Below are 22,706 nucleotides of genomic sequence, written 5' to 3' on the forward strand. Positions count from 1 at the left end.
TTCTGGATTTGTTGCTACACATCATTAATCCACCAAATTCCACAAAGAGAGACCAGCACAAAGTGGCCCGTCTGCTCGCTTGTTCATGGGTGTGTGCAACAGACACGGGACGCTGTGCGTAGCACACAGCCTGCGTTTTTCTCATTCTCATCCCCTTGGCCAGAGTCTAGGGATCCAAAGACAAATGAGACTGACCCTATATGCAAACCATTCACACCATGTGTTCGGGAGTGGCTTTTGTCTGTAGAACCCTTCCCAGATGGAGGGGCAGAGACCTTTCCTACGGGCCCAGCAGGACCCTGTTGGTTGCTGGCCGCACCCCCAGAGCTGGCTGCCCTAGGACATTGGACTCACAGGGCTACCATATCTTTGGAGTCACTGTTGGATGTTTGTTCAGGGACTGTCTGGGAGGACACCATTCTTCAAAAAATAAATATGTCAGAGAAAGGGAATTTGTCAGCAGGCTCCTCAGCCCCTGCCCATGAACAGAGAGCAGCTGTACTAAAGAAGGCCCAGGGACAGAGGAGGGTGGTAGTTTCCCACTTGGGCCCCAGGGACCCCCAGGAAGTCCAGGTCAGCCTCTTGCTATTCTTAGGACTTCCAGAGACTTCATGGAGAGTGTGTCCTTGCCCCGCAGAGAGGCAGCCAGCTCTCATGGAATGGACTTGTCTCACCAGGCCGACCCCAACATTCCTCGCCGATGGCAAGTGCTGACAGGCATCATGCCACAAAGCAGACTGAGTGTTCCTCACACATGGTGCAATGAACAGGGCCCAGCACGATGCGGTGCCAATGGGGGAAATGAGGGAAACAGAGAGGAGGAGAATGAAAACCAAGTATCAATTTTCTAAACCAAGAGTGCAATGTTTTAATTTCGAGGATCTGGTGAAACCCCAATGTAAGGCCATGGCCTCTGAGTGCTGGCTTGGGACCCACTATGGCACCACGTGTGTTAAGTGACAGTCACTGGAAGTCAGGACAGTGGCCCGTAATCCTGCAGATAATGGGGAGGCAAGGCAGTTAGGCTACACGGTGGCGACACTCACATCACCTCTAGCCGGGCCGTCCTGGAGTCGTTCCCTCCTTCAGACACAATTTCACAGGTGTAGTCTCCAATGTCACCAGACCACGTCTGGCTAATGAGGAGGGATCCATCCTTCTCTACCACAATCCTGGAACTGCTAGCTGGGGTGATGACTGTGTTGTCCTTCTTCCAGATGTAGCTGTAGGCCAAGCACGGAGTCACGAGTTAGAAAAGATCTCCAGTTAGGATCCAGCCAAGAGCCTAGAGTTAGGATCTGGGCCACAGGCAACTGACCACCTTGTGAGTGGACCAGAAGCCACAGCACTGTGCTCCTTAAATGGGTGAATTTTATGACATGGGAATAGATCCAAAAGAAAGAAAAAAGAAAAGCAACGAGCTATCTTGGTCACAATACAACAACAGACGCTGAAGTCAAAAACGGGTCAGGGAGGACCATGGGGAACACTGATCTGGTCTTTGGATTTAGAGAAGGAAGTCTGTCGTGTCATGATCACACTTGTCATTTCCTAAATCTACTTCACCTTCCCACCCAGGAATGCGCCTGGAAGAGGGGGTTGTTGACCAGAGAGGAAGCAATGACTGTCCAAAAACTCTTCAGAGGGGAACTACCCAACTTCTAGAAAACGACAGATCATACCCCATAAACGTGTTTTCTTAAAATCCAACCATTCTGGCAAAGCGTCCTTAAAACTGCATTTCTTTCTCATTTAATTTTTTATTTATGACCACATTCACACATTTTTCTTTTTGAATGTAGGAGCAAGTAAGAGTGTGCCCAGCATCTGGCTGTCAGTGGACAGGAGCCACTACTCACTGCTGGCTGGGATCAAAGTGCTGGCTTTCCTTTCCAAAATAATTTGCCTGGACTTACAAAACGTACCCAGTTCTTTAAAGGTTTAATACGCACAGAGCACAGACATTAATAAATTGCTTATTTGCCAGTACCCTGAAGCAGAACAGACCTGGTCTCCCCAGAAAGAAATGAATAAACTGCTCACTTAGGGGGTACAGTGTCCAGCTGCGATTGTCCCTTAGGACCCATGCTCTTGGGGCAGAGAAACCCGGGCACGAGGGGTGCCCCAAGAGTGAGTGACTGCAGTCCTGTTCAGGAAGGAGGCTCCAATTTTGTTTGTTTAATCACACATAAAAGCTCTGAGAAACCCACATGGATCCAGAGGGGTTCCATGTAAGCTCACAGAGTAGCAGAAAACCAGCTTATCTGTCCTTTCTCTGGAATCCTCCGCCCAAACCATTTAGAGATGAACGGGTTCTTTTCTGGGAGTGACAGCTCTCGTGAAGATGACCTCCATGGATTCCCTAGGTAATCCTGAAACTGTTAGTTTCTGCTTGTTGGTTTTGTATCCGACATTCTCATAACTAAACCAAACTTGGCTTCTGAGCTCTGGGGAACTCCAGAGAGCCAGGTGGAGGCACGGAAATTCATGATTTGCCAAACACCTGCCCAAGAAGAGTGAGAAAGCAGCTCAGTCTCTGAATCCAGTTAATAATGTATGTGGCAGCCGCCACCTCCCTCTGCCCAGAGTGAGACGTTCCAGAAAGGAGGAATGCATCTCGATTCTATCCATTTGGCTAAGCGCATGCCTTCTGGGCTAAGGCCAGAGAGACAATTCTAGGAGGACTTTATCTTTCTTTCTAGATTTATTTTCCAGGCTGGTTCTGAAAATTAAAAACTACTCTGAAATTGGCCACTCTTTGGGAAGAAACTTACCACCCACGGTCACCTGTGTCTCCTGTTACACATTTACTTGAAAAGTCACATGTTTCATTGCTACCGTCCCGTCCGAACTCAGACAAAGACTGGATATTCCGATGCCTTTAGTGGAGCTTCGAGGCACACAGTCCCATCTTTACAAGTACTTCTCTATATGCACGAGGGGACTGTGGTTGCCTTTCTTCTGGGTGTGGGTCTCCCTTGCTCCCCATTTCAAAACAAAACCATCCCAGAGCAGAGAAAACCCCTCTTGAGTATTGCACGGCCCAGCGTAAACACCACTGAAATCCTATTCGATCCTTCCAGATTTTTCTCTCATTAAGTATCAGCCTCTGACAAGTACGTTTTACAGATAGTGTATTAACCTTGGCAGAAAAATCATGAAAAGCTGTACTGAAGTCATGAAGTGGAACATAGCTCACTGTAAATAATACATAAGGCTGAAGTAGAAAATGGGATTTGTGTGATTAATGATGGAGCCCAAGACTGTGAGATGCCATAATCAGGGATCTGTGGCTGAAATCAAAGCTTCCCACATTCTCCCTTCCCATCTTCACGTCAGTTCCTAAGCTCCCTGGACACGAACGAGCCCCAGATATCGTAAGTGATGGAACTGACCGGAGGGCGATCCGGGGGTCGTGAGTGGCTCCGCAGTGCAGCGTGGCAGTGGTCCCCTTAATCACCACGCGGTCCTCAGGAGGGTTAACGATGGACGTGCGATCTGTGAAGACATAAGTCACAGCTCAGACAAAATTACATGCTCCAGAGTTTCCTCCCTCGGTGGGAGGAGGGGAATGAATTGGTCATCTGGCAACAAAACCTCCAAGTTTTCTCTCATCTTGGCAAAGCGAGCGTAAATGGAAGCGCTGGGAAACACTCAGGGAATTGAAAGCGAGCCTTCCCAGGCTGCAGCCACGGTTGTCGGGCCTCCCTCCCCATAAGGGCCACTCCCGAACCTCTAAACCCTCCGGGAGACATTGAGAATAACGAGCATGTGCCGAGGTTTATGAGGTTCTGCAGTCTTAGGTGAGAATCTTGGTTCTTTCCCAAGATCATTAACATTCTGGTCATTTCTGCTGTCTGCACGGCACTTCATGACTTTGCAAAGTGCTTTCATTTATATTATTTTACTTAATCTCACAACAACCTTGGGAGGGCTGTGAGAGCACCACTCCCAGGTTTCTGGACTAGAAGGTGTTGCTCTGAGGCATGGTGGCTCGCCCAACACTGGGCACGGGTCAGGGTGGGGACCACAGCTAAGGCCCCAGCAAAAGCCCTGTGCTGGGGGTCCCCCCGGCTGCATCCCTCTGAGGTGAACACGGCTCTGAAATGTGGGAGTCATAAGACGAGGTCGGCCCCTAGCCTGACTACTTGTGGCCAAATGTGCAGGAAAACATGTGAGCTTTACTGTCTGTGGAAGGGGGAGGCAGGCTGCATGAGCGTACCTATTGCTCTAGTGCTGTTAGAATCTGAATCTTAGCAGATCTACAGAACTTTCTGGTGCGTGACCTACAGACATGCAGACAACAACCCTTCACAAGCTGTTAAATATAAGGTTAACATGTTAGGGACACGTGACCAGTAGGAAGTGGGTGGACACAGTGGGCCATGAAATAAGACAAAAATCTTTTTTTTTTTTTTGGGTACCCGACAATATCGGGGAGGGGTTGAATTCATTCCTTTCTAAAACTCCTGGTGTTTGTAGAATACCCAATAAATCAGTAAGGTCATTGATTAAAGTGCACACGAACTACATCGTAGAGAGCGAAACAGACATGAAATAAAGCATGGTAATTCAGTTTCTCTTTTAGGATAGTGTTTTAACAAATTCATCACTGATGCAAATTAAAAGTTTTTCTCTTCCTATAGATAAAACTTTAAAAAAATCGTGAGCCCTGTCTTTTGATTTTTTGAACAATGATTTTTATTATTATCAATTTTAGTAACATACTTATAGATGAAGAAAAGAGGAAAAAGTACGCCAGCAAGTGAAGCTAAAAGTTTTGGCGGGGTCGGGGCGGGGGTTGGTGGTGGACAGAAATACTCAGTAATGAATCCTTACGTCTGGAAAATGATCTGTTCCTGTTTCAGAAAATGGTGTTCTCAATAAAGAAACAAAAGTTGGAGAAATAACAAAGATCTTTCTCCAGTTCACTCCTAACATAGAAAACACTCATGTTTAATATACTAGGAGTGTTTGAGTTGGTTATAATGATATTATAGAAAAAACCATACTTTCTCTAAAACGTTAACTCTTGATTCGGTTTCTTTACGCGAAGCTTCCAAAATTAACGGCCCCACAGGTTTTGTCATTTGGGCTCATTTGGGCTAATACCCTCTCTGCCACTGACTGTAAAAAGTCCCTCTTTTCTCTCTCCGGAAACGTTCCCATTAAATCTTTGAATACAGTTTCTAATTACGCTTTCAGAAACTGAAAAATTAATTACTCGACAGATTTCTATAAATTAGTTGTAAAAATAATCATTCTCTTATGATTCAATTAGAGAGTCCAAGGGCATATTGACATCCCTAAGCACAGCTGACATGGCGATTAAGCTGTGATTAACAGAAGGTTCCACATGGCCTGTAGTCCTTACTCCAAACGGTTAGGGCTGCGGACGCGTTCAGGGACCCCTCCGTGTTGGCTGCGTAGCAGGTGTAGCTGCCGGCATCCTGGAGGAAGACGGGGGCAATCTGCAGACCCCCAGACTCCAGAAGCATGAACCTAGGAATCCGCACGGAGCCACTGGCCAAAATATGTTTTCCTGAAGAAAAGTCGAGAAAGCGGGAGTGTTAACACCAAGACCAAGGAAATGACTTGAAACAATCATAATGAAGTGAAAACTCTATGTACAACAGTAATTGAAGCCATTCCCTTTAACATAATTTAGGATAATGGAGACCAAAAAAATCTTAATTGTCAGAAATTGAGAAACTTGGTTAAATAAATTATGAACCATGTATGCGGTCATTATCTCTGGCTGACTGATTCTGAGTTTCCTTATATCTGTATGCGCTTGAAGATTTTTCTATGTAAAGCTATCATTACGTTCTGAATCGCGAGAGCAAAGTATGTGTAAGATAGAAGAACGCCCTCTTGCTTGCTGGCCTGGAGCTCCTCAGACGTTCATGTTTGAGCGCCATGGTCTGAGGGTGTGATGAGGCCTTTACGTGAACCCACACGTGTCAGCACATATTTATTAAGGACGGACCATGTATGTGATTCATTTAGTGACACACGTGCCTGCGGAAGGAGCTGGAACTAGAGAGCAAGCCCGAGGCATGAAGCCCCTCCTCACAGGGACTGAAAACAGGTGACACCGAGAGCATCACGTGTGTCAAACGAGCCAGAAGCATCTTTCTCTCTCGGTTTCCTATTTCAGTGAAGCTTCATCCCTCCGCAGCCACTCCGCTAAGGGACACCGAGAAGGACCTGGGTGTCACCCAGGCTTTGGTTTCTCTGCCTTTTGTGAACCGAGGTCTCATCGGCTTACGTATCCTATCAGTTTCAGGTGTGCAACCTCGACACTCTTCTTTCTTACAAGAGCAAGGATATTATTCTTAATTTTTAACAGAACCTTCGTTTCACAAATGGGGACACTGGGTCCTGGTGGCACGTCTCCGAATCCACTCCCTGGTATTTTGGGGGAACCCCTTCATAAGCCTAAGGAGCCCTATGAAGGGCTGAGGCAGAAAATAGGGATATTCCCATGTTTCAAAACACGGCTGTTTCCTCTCATGGAGGTAAGCTCTGTGTAGCTCCTGGGGGCCTTGCCCGTCTGGCTCACTCTGGTGGCCCAGGCGTCTGACGCCAGGCAGGTGCCCCACAGGTGGCTGCCAGTCTTCACTGAATGAACGAAGGAGGGCGGGAACGAAAACACACATGGCTTGGGCCGATGGGCTCATCCGCGTGTGGGCCAGGCCGCACTGGCGACCTACCTCTCCTCCATGTGATGGCGGGCTTGGGGGCTCCGGACACCTCACACCTCAGGACGGCCGTCATCCCATCAGTGACCGTGGTGTCCACCGGAAGCTGAGTAAACGCTGGGGCGACATCTAAGCGGGACCCAACAGGGAGATACTCAGTGTGCTGTCCCCAGACGCGCTCAGACCTGCCTGCCGGGGTAGCCCATATGGGCTTTTATGGGACTAATCACAGAGATAACTGTAGCAATAAAGGAGGAAAACCTTTCAGGAGTGACTATAACCTTCCCTTATTTGTCCCCCAGGAGCTGCCTGTGTTTACAACCTGAAGAGAACCCTAGTCTCATGGTGGAATGGGCACGCAAGCGGGCGAGTGCAGGAGCCAGGAGCGGCTGCTTCAGGTGGACGTTAACGAGGGGGACAGTTATTCAGGTAAAACTAACAAGCTCACGTTTAGTACTTTTGGAAAAATAGAAAAACTGGATTTTTGAATATTAAATATTACCCAAAGGATGACACTTTCACAAAATAACCAGATTTGAAGCACGTCAGTGAGGGATTTCCAGGAAGTGTCGGGGCCCAAGCGCTGGGGGCGTCTTTCTGTCCTTGGGGGGCAGCTCCGGAGAGCCCCCAGTCAGACTGAGACGGTGGTAGGTAGCTCAGGCTGGCTTTAGCGAGACTCAGCGACTTTTTCTACTCTGATCTGCATGTCCCCAATCCATAAGGGTCCTGAGGTTCCTAGGACCAGTGGATGAAACTTGGGACCGAAGCACTGCTGCCACCTCTCCTTCTACCACAAACCACCTACGCCCTGTGGATGCCACCTCCAAAGCAAATCCCAGAGCCCCCTGCTTCCCTCCCTGGCTGGGGCCCCCAAGTCGACAGTACAGTGGCCTCCTCCTGGGTCCTAAGCCTCCCGCTGTTCCCTGCATTGGCCATCCTACACCCGGCCGTCGGTGCCCTGTGGAAGCCATGAAGGATACCCTGCCACTCCCTGCCGAAAGCCGGTAGAATCTTCCCTTGGGCTCCTGGGCCTTCGCCCTGCTTGTCCCTCCAAACTACCTCCTAGCATGACCCCTGGCTCCTCACCAGTCTGCGTCCCAACTGTCTCCTTGCTCCCTGCACACACACCTCCCCAAGCTTGTGTCTGGAAAGCACCTGCAGCCTCCCCCATCCCGCGACACCCATGTCCCCCCAAACTTTGCACCTTTGGGCCTCAGCTCCGGCAGCATCACAAGGAATGCAACCTGACCACCCTCAGAGAGGCCTCCCTGGTCACCCCGGGAGGACCTGGGGGTCTGCTCGTTTCCCAGCCCTCATCCCTGGCTAAATTACTCCTCCTTTGCCGTCTGTCTCCCCGCCTCCTGACCTCTGTCCTGGAGGCGTGAGAACCTCGCATGTCTTCCTCGGAGCTCTGTCCCCAAGCCCGACAGACCCAGTGCCTGACACAGATGCTGTGTAAATGTTTGTTAAATGCATGAACTAATATAACACTGTGTTAACTATACTGGAATTAAAATAAATTAGGAAAAAAAAAAGTATGCTCATCTGTGCCCCATAGCTGCCCGGCCGACTTGTAAGATAGACTTTAAATAATTCTAATTGAGTGAAACTCAGTTTCTGGCATAAGTACCCAATATTATTGCCATCATTTGAAGCGATACTGGTTTCCTATGCTCTAAACCAGAGACTAAATCTGACCCCTGGACAAGGTTCAAGGTAATGACCCCTACTTTACCAAAACACACACACAGAATCCTTAAATTCCTAAGTTCAGGCAAACGAGAGCTGTCTGCATATGGGACACGATTTGCTTCCTCAAGCGGCTCTCACACCTGAGGATATCAGCATTTGGCTTCCAAAAGGTATAATTCCATAACCATTAAATACGACTTCATTTTAGAAGAACAATATTACAACTGTGGGGCTGAAAAAGGAAACCCACAGATACAGTGAAAACCTATACCTTTGTTTTAGTTTTCAAAGACAGGGTGCCAAAGTATTTCTGCTAATGGGGTAACAAAAGAAACTTACAGAAGAACTATAATTGTTCGATAAAACTAAAATAGAATGTGAATATAAAAAAATGGGAAAAAGATCAAAAGAAAAAGATTAGGAATGAGCTATTCACTGAAAAGTCCTTCCAGTTCAGTCCAGAAAAGTGGAGATACTTGTCCCCTCACTTCTCAGCAGAGAGGAGAGCACGAGGCTCTCCTGAGAGCAGGTCGGGCGGCGGGGCATAGGGACAATGGGGCGTATTTGCTGCCTGGGGGCTTAGCACGTGGGCTTTCGTGGGCCGGAGAGGTGGCCCTCCACAGTGGGTCACTGCTGGCCCCCACACCCTGTCCGTTTGCAGAACAGATGCTACGGTTTTCCGAGTGGGGAGCTGTGGCTGAGGGCCCAGCGCAGGGGGTCTGGCTGCGGGGGGGGCAGGACTCACTGGTGACGTCCAGGTAGGTATAGGTCTGGATCTCCCCTCCTTCATTACTGGCAAAGCACTGGAAGATCCCCGAGTCCTCGGGACGCAGGTTTTGGATGCGCAGGCCTCCGCTTGATAGCATCTTGTACCGGGGATCCTGGAGCTTGCTGATGGACGTGGCATCCTTGTACCACTGGAGGGTGGGAAGAGGGACCCCTGCGCAGGAGTGGAAACAACCGGGCATTTGAAAGAACTCAACTGCAAGCACTTTACGTGAGGGCTGAGGAGAACGTGTTTCAGACGTTACAAGGTGATAGTCTGGCGGCATGTTTTGTCTGGAGTCCCTTTCTCCCCCTTGCACAGTGTTATGTGCAGAGAAATGGACACAGAGAAGCAGCAGGAGGAAGTGCAGTAATGAACTCCGGATCTGCTGCGCTGCAGATCGTTCTGGACCCCCCGAGCCGGTGCAGGTTTGTGCTCTGGTCTGGAGAGAGAGGGATTCCAGCCGTGACCATGACTGTCCTGGGAACAGACAGGGATCAGGAAGAAGGCCCCTGCTGCCCTGCAGCGCCTGCCTCTGCCACTCGAGGCTCAGGGAAGGGCAGCCAGGACCAGAGACACATTTGGAAGGAAGTGGTCACTGCAACCTTGAAATGCTGCTGGAAGATTAACCCCATCAGCGCACGCAGATGTCCCCAGTGCCTGGCACACGGCCAATGCTCAGTGGCTAGAATGACTCTGATCAGGACTAACCATAAGAAGAAGGCATCCCATCTTTTCAGCCGTCTCCTGCCGAGGGGGCTGGACATCACCGATCTAAGCAGACGTCCATGGCAGTAGAGGATGGCGGAGGTAAATCACGCGAGGTGCGTGTGGGAGGAGGCTAAGGGGTCCTGAGGGGCATTTAGCTGTGGATGTGGGAAAAGCTGCCTTGGCTCCCAGACAAATCTGAGCCCAGCAGGTAACAAGCAGGGGTCAAAGGATGGTGCTACCCCTGTCCCTAGGAGCTAAAGGCACTCGGAGCAAGGCCAGCACTTGGAGCAGGAGAACGGAGGGTCAGACTGAGGCTGGCTGGGCCTTCCTCATCTCATTCCTCATCTTATTGATGTTACAGTGAAAATTCAGGCCTGGGTCAGTGAGACCAGAGCCCTGCACCACCCAGCTGGCCCAGTGGATGGCGGCGGGGAGGCTGGGTTTGGGAGGGAAGAGGCAGGGGACAAAGGGCAGGCTCGCAGGGGCGGAGCCTAGGCTGTGGATGAAGGGACTCTGCTCAGCCTGAAAGCGTGAGGACCTCTGTTGCTCCGCCCCGACAAGGCCATGCTCAGTGCGTGGAGCCTAGGGCATGACGAGGCGTGCGCTAGTCCCCGGTGCCTTACTGACTGGGATGACCTCTGACCTGGGAGACGCCAGGCTCCTTCCCTGGGCAGCTCCCCCGGAAGCTTGTGTGACTAGTGGTAGGGGACACTGCCACCTGGGTGTGTCTCTGACCTCCTAAGCCACCTATGCCAACTGGGTAGACATGACAGGCTGTGCACAGACACTCCCCCAAAACACATGCGACAACGCAGTCCTGAGCATGGCGGGTGCGTGTATGTTTGCTGCGGGCCCACGGGAAGCACGCAGGAATGTCTAGGCTGGTTCTTTACCTCGGTTTCCCTACCTATGAAATTAATTTAAATAAAACCCATCTTGGCAGGATTCACAGTGAAAAGCACACCTAAATCCCTTGATTTCAGATGCCATGTAGGTGTAAGATGTCTTCTTTAATAAATAAAGTTAATGTCATGGAATATTTCAAGATAATGTATTCTCAGATTCTGTTCTTTGCCTTAATTATGTTTCCTGTCACTTTTCATTAAGTTAGGAAATTAAAAAAATCCATTTCAAGGTAAAAGCATAACCAATTCATGTAAAATCTCCTAAGAGCAATTACATGATCGAGCTTTCATGAAGAGTAACCACTTCGCATGCAGCTGTAGTCTCATTGTCAAAATTTTAAAAAAGCAGTAAATTATCTGATAGCAACGTTGAAAGACCTGATCAGTATACATGTACACGTCTGTATTTACCAAGCAGTTTACCCTGTAGAAATCATGCAAAAAAGAGCATTCCCTTGTCAAGGGAAGGGCTTAAGACTGTCATTTATTGAAAAATAATTGTTAGTATATGGGGAACTGGGAGTCTTTCTGTTTTGGGGTGATTTAGGGTCATAAACAGAAATCTTATACCCAGCAGTGCTGCAGATTCTGGTTTCTAAAGTCTGAGCACTCGAAATACAGTGGAGTTCCACTTTTAGAGCACCGCTGACCTTGGAAAACGGTGTTTATGCCAGGGAGAGAGCAGTGCAACCCACCACGAGGGGGACATTTCCATGTAAAGGTCACATCACTCTCCCCCCACCCAACCCCAGGATCCTGAACAGAGGATGGCCGCAGAGCAGATGTGCCAACAGTGCCCCCGTGACCTGCCCAGGGGCTGGGGACTAAGCCCTCCAGGACACAGGCTCCAAGTTGAAGCACAGTGGGTAGAGGAGAGTGGCTTGTGGCAGACCCCGATCTCTGCAGGAGCCAGGAGCCATCAACACTGCTCAGAGCACACCCCTACTCCCTTTCAGAGACGGACAATGACATGTCCGTACCCGTGGACTGCTGGCATGAGTTCTAGGCCCAAACCTCAGCTCTCTGGGAGAAGCCAGGTGCCCCGGCCAAAGCCCTTGCTTTGGGAGCTGATGGGTCTGGGTTTCATTCCTGTCTCCATTGCCATGAGACCTCTGGCAGGTTGTCTAATCTTTAATGAGCAGCTCCTATATGCCAGATGCTGGGCTGGGATTTTAGAGGTATATCTCATCTCCTCTCCCTGGTTCTGTGCCTTGAGCACATTACTTAACCTCACTTTCTAAGATCTTGTTTTTGTATGTGTACTCTGAGAAAATAATACCTCTTTTATGGAGCTGTTTTGGATATTTACAAAATTGCTAATCCTTACCCTCCAAGCTCTTAGAATGAAATCCCCACCCTTAAGATGGACAAATTTAAACATTAAAAAAAAAAAGGTCTTTTCACTGACAGTGTCTAGTGCACTAACATAGCCTTTGTTAATGAAATTGCCTTTAAAAAGCCTGTCTCTAGGAGGGGGGTTCGTATAATTGTTGATGCTGCCTGACGGTGGACAGCTTGTCACCAAGACAGAGGGTGAGGGGTGAGATTACTAGAATAACAAAGAAAAAGTCAACCCGAAGCAGAAAAAAGAGAAAAAGAAAAAGAAAAAAGAAAAAAGGGAAGTCTTCCTGTTCAAAGACTTTAGAACCACCTCTCCTACTGCAGAGCACGCATCATCACCAGTGCCCGTCACCCCACAGATGGAAGAGCACCTCCTGCTCTAGGCCTTGGGGAGTCATGGTCTTGTGGAACCAGAGTGTTTGAAAGGAGTTGAGAGGACAAGGCAGTCCATGTCCGTGGGGACAGATGGGGTGAAGTTCTTCTTCTTGTTCCCTTGGGTGAATATTCTTATCTCTGCTCTGCAGGTGAGGAAGCAACAGCTCAGCTAGGTCGAGGTCACCTTCTTCAAGGTCACATGCCCAGTAACTGAGTTCTGCCAGGATCCAAAGGCCCTGTCACTAACATCACACTCCATGTGTGTCCTGACAGTGATGAAAGTGCCCCTTCAGTCCCCCTGCCTCACAGCGGCCCGTGGAGTAGCCGCCCCACACTCACCCATGGCTCGACACACGATGTCCACGGTATCTTCCACTTCCGCTAAAATCCGACTCTCGGGCTCAGCAGTAAAATACGGTGGCTCTTTAAACAAGAAAGAAACAAAATAGCCCCTAAGCAAAAGAAGTGTATTTCAGGAGAACTGTCTGGCCTCAAAGAGCTCAAACCCCTTTTAAAAACTATTTCTGGAAAGTTCTTTCGCCGCCATCGTACATGCGAACTCAGAACTCAGTGAGCGGAGGCCAAAAGCGGTTTATCCTAAGGTTTCAGAAAGCAAATTACTACTCAGGGTGATGGCTACTTTTCTGTTTATGGGCTTGAATCATGGAATATCTTAATTCACATTTTAGAAGGACTGTCCCGAGAGGTTCATAAAGGTTTATATTTACAGCACAGTGTTTTATAGGCTAGTTTGTTTCCATATCCAAACCAAACCCCGACGCACGCGGCATGTCCAATAAAACTTCACAGCCGGGCATGGGCCTGTGTCAGGGGACCGGGAGGCCCGTTAACGTATTTTTTAAAGTCCTAGTGGTTCTTCTTCTCCAAAATATAGATTTACTACTTCAATGGAAGGCTAAATAATGGCGAAGAGAAGAAAGAAAAAGGGCCTCTCATCCATCATCAGGAGCAGAGGAAACTCCATGGCTTGTGACTCTCCAGCTACTCCCCTCGCCCACTGAAGAGACCAGTGGCGGGTGTATCCACAGTGACTCTCTCCTTGGAGAGTGAACTGCAACATTCTTTTCAGTTTTCTCAGCAGAACTTCAACAGTGGCATGGCCAGATTCAGCCAGCGTGAAGGTGCCAGTGATTTCATTACTGCGATAACAAAGGCTGCTGAATTCCCTTTCTGTGTGATAATTAGTCTCTGGGCACTGTCTTCCTGGGTGGCTGATTGCCACTGTCACTGTGTGGGGAGTGGGTGGCGTGGCGTGGCATGTCTCCTGCACTGCCTGGGTCTTTGAGACAGGGTGGGACCCACAAGAGGGAAAGGAGACATGAACACTTAAGAAAAGGCTGAGGGTCTCTCCGCGGGGATGGGAGTCTGGGAACCCCTCTGCGATGAGCCGGGTCACTCGGGCACATGCCATCCGCCTGAGGAACGGGCTGCCCCCTTGCCGGGTGGACACGGAGTCCTCGACTAGGTTCTGGGTGTGTGAGGACCAGGCTTTGGAAAGACAAACCACAAAGATTCACAGTCTCTTTTCAAGCTGGTCTTCCCTGCACACCCACGTGTTCACATTCAGCCGCTTTCCCTTCATCAATAATCATGACAGCAGTGAAATTTACATTCTGACCATCCCAGAGCTGCGTCCTGTCGCGGCCCTCATGAGCCGGTCACGCCCCATATTCATCAGTGAATGGGAACGTCGATATCTACCTCCACGGTCTGAGGAAAGGGACATAAGTGAAAAGGAAAAAAAAAAAAAAAAGACCAAGTGACAGAGTCAACATTTGTCCGTGATTAATTATGGTTCTCCTTTTTTAAATTAAACATTGTATTTTGAGATAATTAGAGAGTCCCACGCAGTTGTAAGAAATAATAGAGATCCCAGGCTTCCTTCAGTTTCCCCCAACGGTGACACCTTGCACAACTGCAGTCCAACATCACACCCGAGATACTGACCTACCCTACTCTCACCTCCGCCGTCTGCCTTGTGTGCGTGTGTGTGCGCGCAAGCACGTGTGCGGGCTTAGCCCTAGGCAACATAATCAGCGAGGGCATGTGGACCCACAGTCTAGAGGCAGAATGGGCCTGTCCCCCAAGGGTCCCACATGCTGCCCTTGCAGGACCCTGGCCACCCCAACGTCCTTTCCCTCACCGCTGGCAGCCATTCCTCTGGTCTCCACCTGTAATTCTGTCCCGATTCCTGAATGATACAGGAACGGAATCACACCACGTGTAACCTTCAGAATTGGCATTTTTCACTTTGCTCAAGTCCCGTGGGATTCATCCCAGAGGAAGCACACTTTGATAACAGACACACGCATATAGAAATGTTCAACATCTACAGGACCAGACGGCTACCTCGAGGCATTAGGTGCGACGGCCAGTGTCCAGTGCTGCTTCTCCTCCCTCTGCGATGCCACCCAGCTTTCCCCCCGGGGCCAGGAGAGGACCTAGCATGGGGTCAGAGACAGGGGGTGCTCATCGCATGTGGCCCAAAGCTGGCTCAAGCTGAGCAGCGGCACGGCTCCAGGGCTGGGGTGCATCAGAGGCCTGCTCAAGGCCACTGGCCTGCGAACACTGCCATTCCCCCCCAGCCCCCTGCAGACAGTTACTGTGGGAACTGGCACTAATTCACCCACCCCACGCACTCGGCAGCCTGGGCACAGTCTGGAAGGGTGTCCTGCCGGTGCATGCCAAGGGCTCTCTCTCTCCCCTGGAGCCAATAACCAGGGAGGCTTATGTGGCTGACAACTAGGAAGGCCAGGAATGGCCTGGGCCGAGCAGGTTTGTTCATTTACTGATACTCTGGCCTTGTTCCTGAAACTTTTCCAGGAGGCTGAACAAAGCAGAGCGGGCACGCAGCTGTGAAGACCCGGAAAGGCCCCTGTAGCTTCTGACGGTAACTGTATTTCTTTCCCCACCATATGTGTGACGTTTCGCTCAGGGCTGACCCTTCCTGTCGACAGAATTCAACAGGTGCTCAGAAGAGACCGCTTCTCTTGATCCCCAGCTATTTTTACACGTAGTCAGCTCAAAGGACAAAAGTGGGAGCACACGAGGCACGTCCACAATGCAAGGACTGTGGGCTGAACTGGGAGCTGGTCGTGAACTAGTATGGACTCCCGCAACCACTTAACCTCTAAGGGGCAAGTGCGTGTCTTAGCTAATTGGCAGCCACCGTTTCTAGAAAGGGCACACTGCCAACACCGGTGCACATTAGACTTCTAAAAATGTATCCCACGTACAGCCGGTAAGTAAAGCTAGCAATTGCAATGAACACTTTTCTCTCTCTTGAAACAATATGAAGACATCAGGAAAACGTTCCCATCCCTGTTCAGAAACAGCCAGCCACGCTCCACTGGCCCTGTCTCAGAACAGGAGGTGGGATGCCTCCCAGGCAGCCTAAAGGCAAGGCCTCTATTGAATTCCCCACCTTCCAAAATGCCAGGGCCATACAGCACTCACCCTGGCCTCATGGAGGCAGCTACGGCTGATGGCCCGTGCATCCCAAGGATTCCTCGTGCTCTCCTGCCAAAGCCCCCACAGCTGAGTGGCAGGGCCTGTCGTGAGTAGGGCTTACCATGAGACCCGAGGATGTTCCCTGTTCTGTCTTTCCTTCTGCTCCAGAATGACCATCTCATGCCAGGAAATGTCCTTGACTTGCCACCATCATCCACACATGGTGTCTTTGTCCACTGTGGTGGGAAGAATGGCCCCGAGGTGTCCACCCCTTAGTCACTGGGACCTGTGAGCACGTTATGCTACATGGCAAGATGGCCTCTGCCAGTGTGGTTAAGGCTGTCAATCTTGAAACGAAGAGCTAACCTTGGATCAGCTAGGTGGGCCCAGTCTTATCACTGGAGCCCCCAAAAGCAGTGGCCTCCCTGCTGCTAGAAGGGGAGATGAAGAAGGGAGTTCAGAGTCCTGCAGCACGAAAAGTCCTGGCTTGTTGGAGAAGAAGGTGGAGAAGAAGGTGGCTAAGCCAGGGAGAGCAGGGGGTCCTCTGGGACCCCAACCAAAAATAGAAACAAGGTGAGGACCTCAGTCTTACAACCCTGTGCACTGGCTTCTCCCCACCCGGAGTGAGCCAGGAAGTGGCTTCTCTCCAAGAGCCCCCAGAAAAGAGCCCAGATCCATCGAAGGCTCGATGATGGCCCATGAGACCACCAGGAGAGGAAGTGGTTGAGCCTGTCCCCTGGGACTGTGGGGCCTGAGCAGCCCCCACACTCTGGCTCCCACACAAGAGATGCTTGTCTTGTTGGCAAATCCCATGTCGGTCTTCAAGATCAGCCCTAGTGCCAGTCTTCTGGAGAGTTTCCCCCAACCTCCTCAGGCAGGGTGCCCCCTCCACCTGGGACCTTCTTTGGAGAAGAACTGTGTCCTCCTCATCTCTACACTGGTAGTGCCTGGCACAGCTTATGAGGAAACACTTAAATACCATCTGCTGGAAGGAGAGATACAGGAGATCACCGAAGACCTTACAAACTTGAAGTCCTTCTGGGGAGCAGGTGTGTCCCATTCCAGCTCTGCAAAGCCTCCTTCGTCTTCTGCCCACACTGGCCCTTCGGCAGGGTCCTGCACACACCATGTGCTCCACAAATGGTTGGCAGAGCAGCAAGGAGGGCAGAGATGGCCAGGGAGCCAGGAAGGACAGACAGTACGTGAAGAGCACGCTCGTGGCTCCCTGCCCGCTGAACCCCACTCCATCCCGAGGTATTACAGCCGGCCTGCCCATCCTGCATTTAGAGCAAATGACCCAAGCGCCACTGGGCTTTGCTTCATACAAGTTTCTCTCTTGTTTTAGAAACAGTTCTGTAACAGCTCTATTTTCTGAACTTCACTCGGTAATGTTCAGCTATACAGGTAAGTTCCAGCTGCCACAGGGCACCAATGATTAATGGGGGTGCTTCTAACGTAGGCTGTATGTAGAGCCAGAAAGAAGACATCTTGAGTTTATCCTAAACCAGGGCGGGTGGGGTGCAAGGCCCGCCGCAGGGTTCTGGCCTGGCCTTATGCCCAGAGGGCCTCTGCGCCCCGCACCTGCTGCGTGAGCTCAGGCGCCCCTTCCTGCTGTGCACGCTTGCTGTGCTGAGTCATCCCTGCCTCGTGCATGCCTGCCTTCCACACCAGACTCCTGGATGCCGGGGCCCGTGGCTCCTTCTTCACCACATTGTCACCAATGCCCAGAGCAGTGTCCGAGATGCAGACTCAAGAAATGTTAAGTGGGGGAAAGGAAGGAAAGGAGGCATTTTCTGTTAGGAGGAGGAGGCATTTTCTGTTAGGATTCAGACAGCGAAGGTGGCTTGGTCTCAGCTCTAGAGAACCTTCCAGCACAGTTGTAACTCCTTGATTGTGGCATGTATCAGCTATATTTACCCGATGGTACAAGTAATCTGGGATTCTAATGATACGATTTTGGCATTCCTGAATGATCCATGTCTACAAACACCAGACCAGCCCGAGAGGCACAGAGACGGCTCTGGACAGCAGCCACTCACGCTGATGCGTGTCTGAAGGCAGGGACACAGACACTCACGGACACAGGGTAAGCACGTGAACGGCAGTGACAGGAGACGGTGTCGGTCTGTCAGTCTGGAAAGGAAGATGTACACGCTGTCTCACTGAATCTGAGACTTTGCAGCTATATTTACCCTCAGGAAAGAAAAAATGTTTCCAGGGATCCTGAGACACACCCTGACTTCAGGGACAGCTAAGGTGAAAAGTGCATGTCACGTGACCATCGGTAAAGAGCTGAAACAATGCCACAGGTGGGATAACAGCCCTCTGCCCGCACCTCATCACGCTGCCATCCCCCTGCCTCTGTGAACAGCACTACCTTTACAGCTCACGGTATGAACCCTGATCGTTTCCTACCTCGTCTACAGCTTACACATGTGGAAACTGAGGCCAGCAGAGGCAAAGGGACTTGTTTGAGCCCATGAGTGGTGCCTAAAGGGTCTGAGCCCAGGTCTGTCCCTATAGCCCAGCCCAGCGGCCCACGGTTTATCGGGGAGGTGATGGAAACACCACCAGAAGAGGCAGGTCAGCTGCAAGGAGCACATCACCAGGTGAGCTCAACTACTGGGGGCACTGGAAGCCAGGACCTCCAGATCACACCCCCGGTCGCAGGGAGGCGGGAGCTCAGCTGTCTGTCCACTGTCCATCAGACCCCGCACTTCCAACCTGCCGCATGGCGGGTGCCGCAGCTCCAGTGACCCAGGAAGGCCGTGAGCGGGGGAACGGTGGTGCGAGTAGTTGAAGCAGGGAGACTGGGGGCTGTGTGGGCAGGCCATGGCATCAGCCTCAGCATGTGGGGTGTGGGGAGGCTCTCGGGGAGCATGTGGAGGGCAGGGCAGGAGAAAGAGCTGAGGAGCAGCAACGGGCCGGAGCAACCCCTGGAGGCCGGTGCTCCCTGTCGCATAGACGGCCACCAGAACTTGCAGCAGGTGGGACGCAGCCCGCATTCCTGTATAAACCTCAGAAATCAGGCAATACGCTATTGAAATTGACAGGCAGAGGAAACAACCACCCCGTCGTGTCTTGTTTCCTCAGCCGTGATGGAAGTCCCTGAAAACCAGCGCATTTCCACCTTCCTGCACGGGCCTGCTTCCGGGACAGCTCCCTGCCGGGCCCCATGGCGTTCCTGGGAACCTCCTCCCAGCACACCGCGCCTGGGGCCACCATCTCCCAACCAATCCGGATTCACAGTGGCCCTCCTCAGGGCTTCCCCAGGACGACTCCTGCACAGAATCCTCCCTGCCATCGCAAATTCTTATAAATAAAAGGGAATGTAAATCAACATCCTAAAGACGCAGAGTTGTGTCCCTTTCAAAGCCTGAACACAGAGCGGCACACAGCCTGCTTTGGAATTCACTTGTCAATGTGAAACCAAAGTTCATAGGATAGATTTAAATATTTCTAAAGGGAATTATGATGGAAACAAACATTCCAGTTCACAGGAAGATAAATTTCTTCTCTTGTTTGAATCACCTTAAGATGTTTTAACACAATACAGTCCTGTCTCCTGGAGACAGACACGTGCCGAATGTTAATTTGGTTCCATCTATAACGTGCTATGCTCACAGGGGGCGGAAGGATGTCATTGCGGGGCACAGGCCTGCGGTGTTTCCCTCTGTCAGGAGCACAGGAGGAGAGGCAGCAGGACAAGCAGCTCAGTCCCCTAGTGCGGAGTCCGCAGCGACATGCGACTCAAGGTCTGCCTTCCTGATGCTTTAAAAGTCTTTACACTCCATTTGGAGGGACGGATGGGTTTGGTGTGTTTGGCTGGGTTATTTCGAGGCCACGGAGCCATTTCTTTATGATCAAAAGGAGTGTGACCCACTCAAGGCAAACTGCCTTTTACTCGGCATTTCCTGAAACCCTTGCTAATTTCACAGGAGAACACAGCTTGTCTTCTTTCTTAGTTGGCAAAGTGGCAAGGTGTGACACACGTCCTGTGAGGAGCCACAGTGCTCCCCAGGGCTCTGCTGACCTGACTTTTCTCGTTCTCATTCCCTTCCTCCGGAAAGAGATAAGAGGCAGAGATTCTCCTCCCTGGCGTCGCCTTGGCCCCTCCTACCTGCAGCAGCCACTGTCCTGCTGGACGGGTCACGGTGAGAGTGACCACAGCCACTAAGGAGACTAAAAGTATTACAGGAGCCGAAGAAACACGAGAAACAAAGGCACTGTCCTCACAATGTATGGTGATCTTACCATAATCCGCAAATACCCTGAGGATTTCCTTGGCCACCGAACAACGCCCACTCCCTGAACACTGACACTTTCTAGCGTCCACAGCGACTCCTGGGTGCCGAATTTTATCTTGCTCTCTTTGGCTCAGGAGTGGCCCTTAGCGCACATCCTAGGAAGCAGCTCTGTTCTCCCCTTTTCACTTAACAGAAGATAATATCCCAAAGCTTCGTTTTTTCTGGGTCAAAAAATACCAATGATGGGATAATCTCTGAAAACTGACCATAGGGCTACAGAGAAGCTTCGTGCTGGAGAGGCCAGTGCCAGAAGGTGACATATGTGACAAGGACCTCACCACACCACTTCTCGAGCTTTGTGGTCAGAAGGATCCAGAATCACATTTCTTAGAAGTACTCAGAACGTGAGTGCTTTGGGTTCAGTGGGCTCATGTTCCTGGAGAAAGAAGAGCAGGGTGACTCTGGAAGGTAGCCTCCGTGTCACCCTCCTTCTCTGGGTTAGAAAGGGAGCCGGCCAGAGACGGCTGTTTCCCGGCCGCTCCACGAGGGGCCGCGCACCTCCGAGCCCTGCGTTACCTATGATAGCCAGAAAGGCTTGCGCTGTGGCTGCGTTGAACGCACGTCCTCTCAGCGTCGCCTCACAGACGTACATCCCGGTGTCGGCAGACGTCGGGTTGCTGATGGTGAGGCGTCTCCCATGGCTGTGGAGCCCCCCGGCGACCCTCACCCCGTTCCTCTTCCAGGTCACGTGCAGCTCCTCGACAGGCCTGGGAGGGTGCAGGGCATGATTGACAACAACGGTGAATCACGTAGGTGGCAATAATCGTAATTTCAGGCATTCAGCACAAGCCTGACAAAGCTAATTCTACCAGGAACCACGGCGGGTTGAACAACGGACATTTAAAAATCAATCCAGATGCGGCCCGACTCCCTCACGGTGCGCACCGACAATACATTCCGCTCAAGGGCTATTGAGCAAGGATAGCTAATTGTGGCAGCGATGGACCATAAGTGCTAACGATTCCATTTGCTCAGGAAAAGAATGTTTAAAATAAATACTGCTAGGGGACATGGCTACATGGGAGGCATGATCATGGGAACCAAATTCTGGAGCGACCGCTGATAAGGCCGAGAACGCCAAGCCCTACCCTTCCTGTGCACCCACGGAGGCCCTTCACCAGCACCTCGATACGTTCAGTGCAAGCACTGCAGTCCCAGGCTTGGGAAGTCGGGCCCTATTTTCCCAGGTGTGTCGTGTGTGTAGCCCAGCTGGACAAATGAGACCAGCATGACTGCTAGAACAGCAAGAACATGCATGATGTGGCTTTTCACTGAAGGGCCATCTCATCCGTTACAAGGATTCGTACCCCCAGGGTGGGACCCGCTGCATACCTGGCATTGGCGATGCATTCCAAGGTGGTCTCACTGGACCCGGCCACCACACTTCTGTTGCCGGGGGGAATCACAATGACGGGCGCCATGGTTTCGGGGGTGCCAACCTCTCCTGTGGCAGAGAAAGCAAAACTTCATGGGACTCTCCTAAGCATGGAAGATGTCAAGACCGGAACATAACACATGGGGGAGTCTTGTCAAGCCACTCTGATGGGACACCTGAATGTCACGACCCCACCTCGACCCCTGGAGGGGAGCCCTTGGGCGTGGTCGTTGTCACTGGCCTTCATCAGATGGCAGGATCCCGGGGTAGAATCCACAGCCGGTAAGTGAACATTCCGGCTGGGAGTCAAGGGACCCAGTGCCTTATACTGCCGCCTGCGTATCGTGGGGGTAAGTGCTTTCGAGTGTTGAGCGTTTTCCAAAATAAAGTTTGCTGACTTTATTTTTTTATTGCCTTAAGACTTCACTTATTGAGTTATCTAGTCCGCCCACTCTTTTCAAGTCTGCCCAGTTCCACAAATATTCCATGTGTTGGGCGCTCTGCCGGGCACGTGTGCAGTTAGAATGGGGCTAGCGTTCTCACTCGGGCGCAAATGTGGCTCCCCAGAGCAAACGCATTCAATCAGCAAAGTGTTCTGTTCTGTCCGTGTACTTTCAATCCCTTTTTCTTCTCTGAAAAGTAAATATCCTGAATCCACCTCTGTTTTGTGAGTATCAAACTATAAATAATTTAGCTTGTACTTCTGGTGACAAGGGAGAAAAAAGTATGACATGTCTTTGCCATTTTTCTCTAAAATACATGTAATATCAAAATTAAACTACCCACAGTACACTTTACTGCTGTTTATTTAGGGGAAATAAAGACAGATCAAACATTTTTAGAGTGGGGATTTCGACAGGGGGTATAGAAGGCAGAGACTGGAAATAAAAATAAATTTAGATTCTGCAAATATGAAATGCTTCATCTGGTACCTGACACTAGAGAGCTGGGCTCCCATCCCAGCGCCGGGGACAGCTGTGGCTGTGAGGCCCTCGAGTGCCCACCACCCAGCACGGCAGGGAAGATGAGGACTGGCCTTGTCTGTGTTCTGCCTCTACT

The 22,706-nt window shown here is 50.8% G+C and overlaps 1 protein-coding gene across 1 annotated transcript in view; it reads right to left on the minus strand.

Moving 5' to 3' along the window:
• Positions 1-21,710, minus strand: part of SDK1 (sidekick cell adhesion molecule 1) — a 230,773-nt gene extending 209,063 nt beyond the window's left edge. The window contains exons 1-8 of the mRNA XM_032872773.1: positions 21,605-21,710; positions 20,789-20,979; positions 12,834-12,917; positions 9,142-9,336; positions 6,717-6,833; positions 5,375-5,542; positions 3,396-3,498; positions 1,047-1,223 (exon numbers count right to left, since the gene is read on the minus strand). Of these exons, the coding sequence (XP_032728664.1) occupies positions 1,047-1,223; positions 3,396-3,498; positions 5,375-5,542; positions 6,717-6,833; positions 9,142-9,336; positions 12,834-12,917; positions 20,789-20,979; positions 21,605-21,693 (1,124 nt within the window). The 5' untranslated portion in view covers positions 21,694-21,710. The remainder of the gene's footprint in view (positions 1-1,046; positions 1,224-3,395; positions 3,499-5,374; positions 5,543-6,716; positions 6,834-9,141; positions 9,337-12,833; positions 12,918-20,788; positions 20,980-21,604) is intronic.
• Positions 21,711-22,706: the final 996 nt, after the last annotated feature.

Source organism: Lontra canadensis, unplaced genomic scaffold (assembly GCF_010015895.1).
Source record: "Lontra canadensis isolate GAN:19392208 unplaced genomic scaffold, GSC_riverotter_1.0 scaffold45, whole genome shotgun sequence".
In the NCBI taxonomy this organism is placed as follows: Eukaryota; Metazoa; Chordata; class Mammalia; order Carnivora; family Mustelidae; genus Lontra; species Lontra canadensis.